The sequence below is a fragment of the Quercus suber genome, unplaced genomic scaffold, assembly GCF_002906115.3.
Source record: "Quercus suber isolate HL8 unplaced genomic scaffold, Cork oak 2.0 scaffold_108, whole genome shotgun sequence".
NCBI lineage: Eukaryota > Viridiplantae > Streptophyta > Magnoliopsida > Fagales > Fagaceae > Quercus > Quercus suber.
The window spans coordinates 1,141,965-1,154,038 of NW_027069573.1; the positions used below are offsets into that span (position 1 = coordinate 1,141,965).

Sequence of the window (12,074 nt, forward strand, 5' to 3'; positions counted from 1 at the left end):
ATATGGCATCCTACGTGAATTACTACCTGTCTTTCCAATTAGAACATTTTCCAAATGGCTTCATATGACCGCATTTGAAATGATCTACAATGGAGACATGACATGTATGCCTATTCTTTATAAGTGCACTAATGGTACATGTGAATAGCATTATCTTGAATCTCTTCCTGCTTAGTGTGGCAGTGAACAGTACACCTCAAATGTAAGGCTGACTGTACCTCCTGATGAAAATTGCAAATAATAGGAATAAATATATGAAGGCAGTTGGTTAGAGTTAGAGACAATCAGAAATCAGTTAAAGTACAATAAATACAAAGGAGGTTCAAATAGGAAACAATCAGACTTACATTGGATACAATGTTATCACTTATCAGGGACAATATAAAAAAAGTATCAATATGACAGACAAGAAATATGCCGTAATTGTTCCTATAAGAACCATAGTCAGAATACTAGAAGCTTCTGCAAGACTGATAAAGATAAAACAAGAATCATGAGAGCCCTTATGTGATCCACCATTATCGGCCTTCTTCAATGGTAGATGTTAATTCATTCAAACTTCCTGGTTTAGTAGTAGAAGAAGTTGCGCTAAAAGGGATCTTCTTACAACATCGGCTGGTTGTTTAGGAGTTGGGAGAGTTGCAGTTTCACTACCAAGCATGAAAACTACATTCGACATTGTCGGACGATCACTTGGGTCCTCTTGTACACATAAAAGCCCAATGTTAACACACCTCAAAAATTCGTCAGCAGTACAAGTTTCAGTATTGTTTGGTCCATTAAATCTAAAGCCTTGCCTTCTTTCCACAATTTCCATGCCTGAGACAATTTGAAAATCGAATTGGCAATAAGTAGAGTGCAGGAAAAATTAAAAATAACTATATGTACTTGATGCAACATACGTTTTCTTTGGTTTACTAATACAACATACTTACATAACCTAAGAGACTCAGACCATTTTCTGACTGGTGAAATCCTGTGTTCCTTTTTCCACTGATAACCTCAAGTACAACTACTCCAAAGCTGAAGGCATCAGACTTGATTGAGAAAAACCCATCCAATGCGTATTCTGGAGACATGTATCCGCTACACAACAAAAATTGTTTAAATTTTCAGTGAATTGGGGAGCATAGATGGGAGAATTGAAAAATGTAATTCAAAGTCTAAACAACGAGCTTTCAGAATCAATCATCTACATCAAACTTACTAAGTTCCAACCACTCTGGTTGTGGTTGCCTCTGTTTGTTTGCCTCCAAATATCCTTGCCAAGCCAAAGTCTGAAATCTTGGGGCTCATCTCCTCATCCAGTAGAACATTGCTTGTTTTCAAATCTCTATGAATAATCCTCAACCTAGAATCTTGGTGAAGATAGAGCAGCCCTCGAGCGATTCCCAAAATGATGTCAAAGCGTATCTTCCAGTTCAGTAACACGCATAGAGTCCGATCTTGCATGCCATTTTCCATTTCAGGACATATTTTAATAACCATTCAAATCTAAATTATTGGTAAGTAAAAAATAAAATAATTTCAGGTTTGGAGTCTAACCAAATAAAAATGAGTCTAAACTCTTGTTTGGCATGTATTCATAGAGTAACATTTTTTCATCTCCTTCTATGCAATAACCCAAAAGTCTAACAAGATTCCGATGCTGAAGTTTAGCAATTAAAACAACCTCATTCTTAAATTCCTCCAAGCCTTGCCCTGAACCACTCGAGAGCCTCTTTATAGCAATTTCTTGCCCGCCTGGAAATGTACCCTGAGAGAAGACTCCCACAACCATAAGCACCATCCATCATTAATTAGAAACTATTAAACAAAATGCTATATTGATTGAGTACTAAAAAGGTTAATACCTTGTAAACTGACCCAAAACCCCCTTGTCCAAGCTTTTTTGTATCTGAGAAGTAGTCTGTAGCAGCTAGTATGCTTTTCAAATTTAAAAATGGTACATCTATGCCTTTTTTCTCATCTTCTCTAAATTGGTTTGAATCTATCAAGTCTTTGACTTTTCGTTCACTGTCATAGAGTCGAAATGCTGCGTTTCCTTGATTTCTTTCCCTGTTAACTGATTCTAAAAGATTAATCATAACTTCAGTCTCTTGCTAGCTAATTTTATGGAAGAAACCTGATGTAGAACAGACAGCACATGCCTTCTTGGAGTAGCAAGGGCGCAGGAAGTCACAACGCAAGATCAAAGGGGGGTGCTAGTAGGGGCCATCAGAGGTAACAGTGTCGGAATTGCATGAAATTTGGCAGGTCGAAGGGAAACGACATTCTGATCCAGATTCATGATTTCATGAATGTCGCCAAATTTTAGGCAAATTCCTTCGTTAAGGCCCCGAAAACAATGTTTTTGCTATTTATAGTAATATTTGTTTTTTCCTTAATAACTTTTAATTTAAAAGTCAGAATAAGGTCCCGTCTGTTTTGGGACGACCCTTAAGGTCAGTAGTTTATGATTCTGCGTTTAACTCAATTTTGCCATTTTTGGTAAAATTCGGTAATTTTGTCACCTAATCGCTTAATTAGTGCGAATTAGGGTTTTAAACGATTTTGTTCAGTATTTATATGTTTTGTAGCCGTCAGAGGCAAATTAGACTATTATCAATAAACACAGACATTTTGTCAATTTTCTCTTCTGGTGGATTCCATTTTTTATCTCCTTGTGGATTCAGGGAAACCCCTCGTGGATTCGAGGTTTACTACCAGAGACTAATAGTTTAGTTTCTGTTTCATCAAGAGAGCATCGTGTGTGCTCTTCTTCAGGCTTTCGCGACATCAGTTGGTATCAGAGCCTTAACTTACCCTGGTCTGATGGCTAACTGGCGAGACGATAACCACCACAACAATGACGGCGGTGACGACGTCAACAACCCAGTCCTCACTAGGGCTGAGTTCCTTGATTTTCGTGATGAAAATCAACAATTTCGTGATGAACATCAACAATTTCGTGATTCCACCCAACAAACTCTGGACCAGATTCAAGAAGCACTTGCCACCTTGCTTAACCGAAACCCTAATCGCGATAACGGAGAGCGACGTGATAACCAAGCGCGTGGTCCTCCCTATCGTGGTCCAAACCGGAACAGGCAGCAGGACTACTACGAAGAAAATAGTGAAGACGAGGAGTATGCAGAGAGAGTCCTTGGAAATCATTGTGGTCCCGTAAGGGATAATGGCCGAGATTATCAGGAGTAGAGGGACTATCGAATGAAAGTAGAATTACCATCCTTTAATGGTAATGTCTCCATTGAAGAGTATCTGGATTGGGTCAGTGAAGTGGAAAAGTTTTTCGATTATATGGGTACAACAGATGACAAACAGTGTGTTTGGTGGCCTACAAATTGAAGGGAGGAGCAACTGCCTGGTGGGATCGTGTTCAATTAAATCGTACCCGTGAACGAAAGCTTCCAATAAGATCATGGAGGAGAATGAAAAGATTAATGGCAGATCGGTTCTTACCACCAGATTACTAGCAGGAGTTGTTCAGACAGTACCAGGATTGCAGGCAGGGTACGTGGACAGTTAATGAGTACATGGAGGAGTTTGACAGGTTGGCGAATCGCAATGATTTGGAGGAAACTGAAGATCAACGGATATCCAAATTTGTACACGGGTTACGAGTTTCCATCCGAGATCAGGTATCCTTACAAACCCTATATACTTTGAATGAGGCTGTAACCTTATCCAAGAAAATAGAATATCAGCATCTCAGGGCAGGTTCGAAGTTTTCCAATCGCAATTCAGAGTTCTCTAGTTCCACTGCCAACAAAGGTAAACAGCCCATGTTTACACCACAATCACAACCCGTGGTTAGGGAGAACAGTGGTGTCAACCAATCCACAGTGGCAGTAGCAGGTTCTGCAGCCCAGCCGATAGCGAATGCCAACCCTTATGTTAGGCCAACTGGGAATAAGTGCTATAGATGCGGAGAACCAGGACATCGATCTAGTACTTGCCCTAAGCGAGCCGCAGTGAATCTGGTGGTGGCAGAAGAGGGCGAGATAGAAGGTGAATAGGAGGGTGAAGAGGTGTATAATGATGCAGATCCGTATGCCTATGATCCCAATGAGGTCCAAGAGGACGAGGAAGGCGTGCCACTAGGGCGGTCTTTGGTGATTCAGAGGTTGTTGCTCACACCAAGGGTGGAATACAGTGATCAACGGAATGAGATCTTCCAAGCACGATGCACCATCAGCAAGAGGGTCTGTGATTTGATCATTGACAGTGGCAGTGTAGAGAACATTGCGTCAAAGAGTTTGGTTACCAAGCTAGGACTGAAAACAGAAAAGCATCCCTCTCCGTACAAGATAGGTTGGATCAAGAAAGGTACGGAAACTCTTGTTACTCAACAATGTCGTGTTACTTTTTCTATGGGTAAATGTTATGTAGATGAAGTAGTTTGTGATGTTGTTGAAATGGATGCATGTCATTTAATACTGGGTAGACCTTGGCAGTATGATGTAGATGCTACTCATAGGTGTAAGGATAATGTGTATGTGTTTTTTAAGAATGGCAGAAAAATTGTCCTTGGTCCCATTAAGGAAGGCAGTATACCCAAAGCTTCTAAAGTGGAGGGGAAGCCAACACTCCTCATAGTGAACAATGAAGATGAGTTTGACAGGGAGTGTAAGGAGTTGAAACAGGTATATGCTGTAGTGGTGACAGATGGTGAGCCAAAGAAGGTTACTGAGATACCTGAGGCAATTCAACCATTGATCAAGGAGTTTGAAGAGCTTTTTCCAGAAGAGCTGCCTGCAGGTTTACCACCAATGCGTGACATCCAGCATTGCATTGATTTAGTTCCTGGAGCTAGTCTACCTAATCTGCCACATTACAGGATGAATCCTCAAGAGGGTCAGATTCTACAGGGGCAGGTGGATGAGCTTTTGAGCAAGGGGCAGATCAGGGAGAGTATGAGTCCATGTGCAGTACCGGCACTGCTAACACCAAAGAAGGATGGGAGCTGGCGTATGTGTGTGGATAGTCGAGCCATCAACAAGATCACAATCAGGTATCGATTTCCTATTCCCCGACTAGATGACATGTTTGATATGCTGAGTGGGTCCAAGTGTTACACCAAGCTGGATCTCAAGAGTGGGTATCACCAGATTCGGATCCGACCTGGAGATGAGTGGAAGACAGCTTTTAAGACAAAGGAGGGGTTGTATGAGTGGATGGTAATGCCTTTCGGATTGTCCAATGCTCCCAGCACTTTCATGAGACTTATGAATCAGGTATTGAAACCATTTATTGGAAAGTTTGTGGTAGTTTATTTTGACGATATCCTGATTTACAGTAAGACAGAAGCAGCCCACTATAATCATATGCGAGAAGTATTAGCGGTGTTGCAGGCCAATGAGTTGTATATCAACTTGAAGAAGTGCAGCTTCTTGACTGATAAGTTGCTGTTCTTAGGGTATGTGGTCAGTGCGGATGGGATTCATGTTGATGAGGACAAGGTCCGTGCAGTCAGAGAATGGCCAACCCCAAAGACAGTGAGTGATGTGCGAAGTTTCCATGGGCTAGCAACCTTCTATCGGAGGTTTGTTCGAGATTTCAGTAGCATAGTCGCCCCTATCACTGAGTGTCTGAAGAAGGGGAGGTTCTCGTGGGGAAAAGAGGCAGAACAAAGCTTTGCCTTGATCAAGGAAAAGTTGAGCACAGCCCCGGTTTTGGCATTGCCCAACTTTGATAAGGTGTTTCAGGTGGAGTGTGATGCATCTGTGGTCGGGATAGGCGCTGTTCTTTCACAAGACAACAGACCAGTAGCATTCTTCAGTGAGAAAGTTTGTGAAGCTCGAAGTAAATGGTCAGCCTATGAGCTAGAGTTCTTTGCTGTAGTACGGACTCTTAAGCATTGGGAGCACTACCTGATTCAGAGGGAGTTTGTATTATTTACAGATCATCAGGCATTGAAGCACATTAACAGTCAAGTTAGCATTAACAGGATGCATGCTCGGTGGGTAGCTTATATTCAGCGCTTCCATTTCACATTGAAGCACAAGTCTGGTGTCACTAATAAGGTGGCTGACGCACTCAGCAGGCGAGCATCTTTGTTGACCACCCTACGTACTGAAGTTGTAGGGTTTGATTGCCTCAAGGAGCTGTATGAGAATGATGAGGATTTCGGTGATATTTGGGGTAAGTGTCAACAAACTTATACTGCTGTCAATAGTATGTACATCCAGGATGGTTTCCTCTTTCGGGGTAACCAATTATGCATCCCTAAAAGTTCATTGAGGGAGCAGATTATTAGGGAGCTGCACGGTGGAGGTTTGGGTGGACATATGGGCAGAGATAAGACTATAGCACTGGTGGAAGAGAGGTATTATTGGCCACAACTCAAGAGGGATGTTGGAAATCATGTGAGGAAGTGTCCAATCTGCCAAACTGCTAAGGGTCAATCTCAGAATACTGGTTTATACATGCCTTTGCCAGTTCCACAAGCCCCATGGGAGGATCTGTCTATGGACTTTATACTGGGTCTTCCTCGAACCCAGCGAGGTATGGATTCTGTTTTTGTTGTGGTTGACAGGTACTCGAAGATGTCCCATTTCATAGCATGCAAGAAAACTTCAGATGCTACTCGAGTGGCCAATCTGTTCTTTAAAGAAGTTGTGCGTTTGCATGGAGTGCCAAAGTCCATCACCTCTGACCGGGATACCAAGTTCATTAGTCACTTCTGGTGAACTTTGTGGAAGCGTTTTGACACTTCCTTGAATTACAGCAGCACTAGTCATCCACAGACTGATGGCCAGACAGAAGTGGTTAATCGTACTTTGGGGAATCTGATTCGGTGTATCTCAGGTGAGAAGCCCAAGCAGTGGGATCTTGCGTTGTCCCAAGCAGAGTTTGCATACAATAGCTCAGTCAATAGAAGCACTGGTAAGTCTCCATTTGCCATCGTCTATTGCGTGCCCCCAAAACACGCTTTGGACTTGGTACCTTTACCTGAGCTTCCAGGAGTGAGTCAAGCAGCAGAGAATATGGCTGACCGTATTCAAGCCATGCAAGAGGAGGTGAGACAGAAACTGGAAGCTACAAATGCTAAGTACAAGGAGGCTGCTGATAAGAAAAGGCGTGAGAAGATCTTCAATGTTGGGGATTTAGTGCTGGTGTATCTTAGGAAGGAGAGATTTCCTGTTGGTACCTACAACAAATTGAAGGACAAGAAGTACGGGCCATTTCAGATTACTAAGAAGATCAACAACAATGCTTATGTGGTTGCTCTTCCTCCAGATATGAGCATTTCTTCTACCTTCAATGTTGCTGACTTATATGATTATCATCCTCCTGATGAACTGGATAGTGGGAACTCGGGGTCGAGTTCTTCTCAAGTGGGGGGGACTGATGTAGAACAGACAGCACATGCCTTCTTGGAGCAGCAAGGGCGCAGGAAGTCACAACGCAAGATCAAAGGAGGGTGCCAGTAGGGGCCATCAGAGGTAACAGTGTCGGAATTGCATGAAATTTGGCAGGTCGAAGGGAAACGGCATTCTGATCCAGATTCATGATAACATGAACGTCGCCAAATTTTAGGCAAATTCCTTCGTTAAGGCCCCGAAAACAATGTTTTTGCTATTTATAGTAATATTTGTTTTTTCCTTAATAACTTTTAATTTAAAAGTCAGAATAAGGTCCCGTCTGTTTTGGGACGACCCTTAAGGTCAGTAGTTTATGATTCTGCGTTTAACTCAATTTTGCCATTTTTGGTAAAATTCGGTAATTTTGTCACCTAATCGCTTAATTAGTGCGAATTAGGGTTTTAAACGTTTTTGTTCAGTATTTATATGTTTTGTAGCCGTCAGAGGCAAATTAGACTGTTATCAATAAACACAGACATTTTGTCAATTTTCTCTTCTGGTGGATTCCAGTTTTTATCTCCTTGTGGATTAGGGAAACCCCTCGTGGATTCGAGGTTTACTACCAGAGACTAACAGTTTAGTTTCTGTTTCATCAAGAGAGCATCGTGTGTGCTCTTCTTCAGGCTTCCGCGACATCAAAACCAAAATATTTTCATTTTGAAACAAGGATATATTTTGCACCAGTTACCTTGCCTGTTGGCCACTTTTCTTCTTCTTAAATAATATAAGTAACAGCATGCAATAACCATCAAAATTGCAACAATCACAGGGATAATTGCACGTAATAGGTTCTTTTTTTTGTGAGACACTGCAAGCTCGTTGTGCACAACTTCAAAAATGAAAGAAAACAATATGTAAGATGAATACTATTGGGCCATTGTCAAGATAAAATGGTTGGGTTTCCCACCTGCATTCAATCGAGGTCTGTGATAATATATATTAAAAATATTCATATCAGGAAAAGGAATAAGTGAGTGCCTAGAACAAACTATCTAGGCATCCTGATGGCAGACGGGTTTCAAATTTAAGCGGGGTTTCTTATGATTTCATAATTATCATTGGCAATATCGTTTTGAGTATTTATACTCTTGGCAGCATCACAAAATTTATCGTTCATTTACAAAGCAAAATTAAATGTACAAGGCACACTGTTATCATATTGTGCATTAATATAGGATTCTAACCTGGAGTGCAATTGAAATTTGAGGGATCCCATTGGAACTCTGTGTTGCAAAGGCATCTTTTTGTTCCACCTTTCATTGTGTGGCAAGTTGAACGTGGCCAATCATCGCAGTCTTTCGCTGAATTACAGATTGGAGATAATGGAGGCTTCCACCAGATTTCTACTTCTTTAGATGAAAGATTTGATTTGGTCACATTAAATGGCAAGTGATTGAGCTCCAGAAGCTTTCTCACTACATCAATAGCTGTATAATTATTCACTCTAATTGTAAATGTTTGTTCTTCAGGGTGAATGATTGTGACTGGATATGTACCACCAGCCAACCCAAAGCTAACTTGGTCAGAGGTATCGTTGCAGTTGAAATGTGAGTACATAGGATCACCACAATCTGATCTGATGCTTAGTGGATAGGGAATTATTGTAGTGCCACAAGGCTCACAATCTCTTTTTGTCAGTTCTGCAAAAAGAAATGCCAAATATCAACAGGCAATGTAATCATCTGCAGTCCTCTATAACTCCTCTGCTTTTATTAGTAACTTTTGTTATTGAAAACACATAAAATATCAATCAGAACATAACCATTTGTCACCTCTTTTTTAGAACTAATATTGTTATCATTTGAACCTAAGACCTACCCCAAACTCAACTCCTCTTCTTTCACAACAGAGCCAAAGCCCAAGGATATTGTGATTTTTTTTTTTTAAAAAAATTTAAATTTTGGATAAGAAGGGATATTTTAAATTGGTACTATTGATTAGGCAAGACCTGGCCTCATAATAACCTAAATATATGGTGCATTTTGTGCTCAAGCTGGATAATTATAAGTTAATGCAATTATTAAGAATTGCTAGATAAAACAGCAATGTGAGCTCTTTCCTGAATTTCCTACTATATAGCTTTAGGCTATAAGCTTTGAGCAATTTGAGTTGATGTCATTAAGCTTCCACAATGCTTGGCCAGACTTTGGGCCGTCATGATCAACTAACTATTGCCAAATTGTACCTTGCATAGTAAACTGCAAGAAGAAATTAGAAGCATTTGATTGATTGGACTTAAATCATTGCAATGGATCTAGAAAAATCTCATTTGGTGCCAAATCAAATTCTCCTATCAGGATACAACACTTGGCCAATCATGTAACAGATGAAACTGACTGATATATTGGAAATATTAACCTATTAGAATTTGGAATTGATCAATCAACATGAATATCCCGAAATCTGCTATATAGATTCTACCATAAACAATAAGAAAAACGATATCAGAAAGCTTCACACGAACATAGAGGTCAATGCCTCCTTCTATCTGCTCCTGTATATTTTTAACTTCATTTGACCAGAAATAGCATGTGCCGTGACGTGTCCTTTCTGTAATTACATATGAATAAGCCTGGCAGTTACAGTCGCTGCGGCATTCCTCTTTGCATTCATCTGCACTCCCTTTTTCTTTTGTGGTACTTTGAGTTCGAACTTTCATCATCTTCAAGCTCAAAAAGTGATCAGCCATAACATTATTATTATTATTGCATATGGGGGATTTTCTAAAGCAGCCTTCTGACCTAGACTCAAACCCAGGTAGACACTTGCACATTGGCCCATTCCCAAGATTGCAGATACTAAAGTCCCCACAAGCATCGAACACGCTACATTTATCTTCTGGTTCACCCCAGATAAAAGACCATGAGGTTTTCTCATTGTCCCAAATATAAAACTCTGCCTTACCATTGAAATTCATTACTAGTCTATAATAATGAAAACTTTCAGGGATTTGAATAGACTTGGTAAGATTTAATTTTGTGGGCATTTTTTTCCTACTGAAATTAGATAGCAAGGAAAATATGGCAAGGAAATTATTATCAGAGTAAAAGAGGCTCCCTGGTACTCCACTCTTCCAGTATATACTAGTTTTTTTCTCGACAATGTACTTGTTTTCTCCGTCTTGATCTTTCTGGAAAATGAAATCCCCTGGGGCAGGGTCGTCTTGACTTTTCCATGAAGTCAGAAGCATCTTTGCACTCATCTTCATTCCAGGAAGAAATGTATCAGTTGGAAGATCAAAGCTTTGCCAGAGAATATTTGCTTTTGATTCTGAGACAACTTGACCTTCAATAAGAACTAAGTTCCCAGAATCCAAGAGCTTCACTGTCCTATTAAAAGAAGTTGATCCACCTTTTTTAGCTGACCACAAAGTTTTAGCATCCTCCAGCACCTGTAGGTCGCCATCGTCTGTAATGGTAAAAGCCCCAGTGGTTTTGGACAGTGGGTTATCGCGGTTAGCAACCCATACAACTACACTTGGACTTGACTTATAGCATATCCCTACATATCTTCTATGCTTAGAGCTTCCATTAGGGGTGAAAAAGCCAAGCTCGAATCTTTTTTCGGCCGATACAAGAGATTCTTTCTGGCTGTCATTAATTGGATTGCTGAATGTTATGGTATCTCCAGCAGAGCAAAATGAAATTGAAGTTAAAAAAAACAAGAATGTGTATATGGTACAGAATGAAATGTGACTTGCAGACCATGTAAAGACCATTGAAATTCTGCTTTTGCTGCTTGTGGTTTCTGTTATGAGAAAATGTGGAAAGTTATGCGCTCTGTTGTGGATAGTTCACTTATGTGATGGCCACGAGGTCTTCTGCTGAAATCCAAGTCTTCTAGCTGATAATTATTAAATCTGGTTTCCTTTTCACTGAATAGTCTACGCGCTTGAAGTTGACTTGGTCAGGAAGTTACAATGTAAGTTTCAGTTTGCATGAAACAGGTGAAACAGGTTAGATTTTTACTATGAATTGTCCTCATGGTAATGAGGAAACCTTGCTTTTTAGCGATTGACATACATGACACTTAATTGTAGCCCACTTCGATTCATCAATTGAGAGTGTGATATCAATAGAGATGATGTGATAACCACACTCCACTTTGACAATCCCATGTAGCCCACAATTTTGCGGATATATTAGCCAATGGCAACTATCTACTAATATGAAAACTAATGATCATAAATCTTTTTCTTTTTTTGTTTTTTTACTTTCTTTTTAATTGGTGTTAGGTTTTAGATTGAAAAATTCCATGACAATGTAATAAATAATGATCAAGTTTGTAATATGTTGATCAATGATCAAGATCGCAATGTGAAGATGCTGAAAGTTCAATATGGGTATGAAACACCCTTGAACGTTTAGACCCCAAATTACAAAATTACCAATTCAAGCTTAATATCAAATGATTAGCGTGCGGAACATGAATATAAGCTAAACACAGAATTGATAAACAAACTAAGCCAAATATAAACACATCCACAGCAGTAAATATAAGGCAAAGGTAAAGGGAAAGAAGATGCAAACACACGGACAACACACGATGTGTTATCGAAGAGGAAACCGAAGTCCTCGGCGTAAAACCTCTCCGCTGCCCTCCAAGCGGTCAAATAATCCACTAAAGAATGTAGTTGGGATACATGAACAGCAGAAGACCCTCCAAGCCTAATCTACCCAAGTACCTAAGCCCTCCAAGCTTCTTGCT

General features: G+C 40.3%; 1 protein-coding gene across 1 annotated transcript; it reads right to left on the reverse strand.

The window, feature by feature from the left end:
• Positions 1–553: 553 nt before the first annotated feature.
• LOC112012365 (G-type lectin S-receptor-like serine/threonine-protein kinase At4g03230) lies at positions 554–11,170 on the reverse strand. The gene is made up of 7 exons (XM_065775267.1): positions 9,726–11,170; positions 2,806–3,065; positions 1,854–2,102; positions 1,546–1,756; positions 1,208–1,445; positions 932–1,086; positions 554–819 (listed from the first exon to the last, which is right to left on the reverse strand). The coding sequence occupies exons 1-7, from the start codon at positions 11,083–11,085 to the stop codon at positions 554–556; spliced, it is 2,739 nt and encodes a 912-aa protein (XP_065631339.1). The 5' UTR covers positions 11,086–11,170.
• Positions 11,171–12,074: the final 904 nt, after the last annotated feature.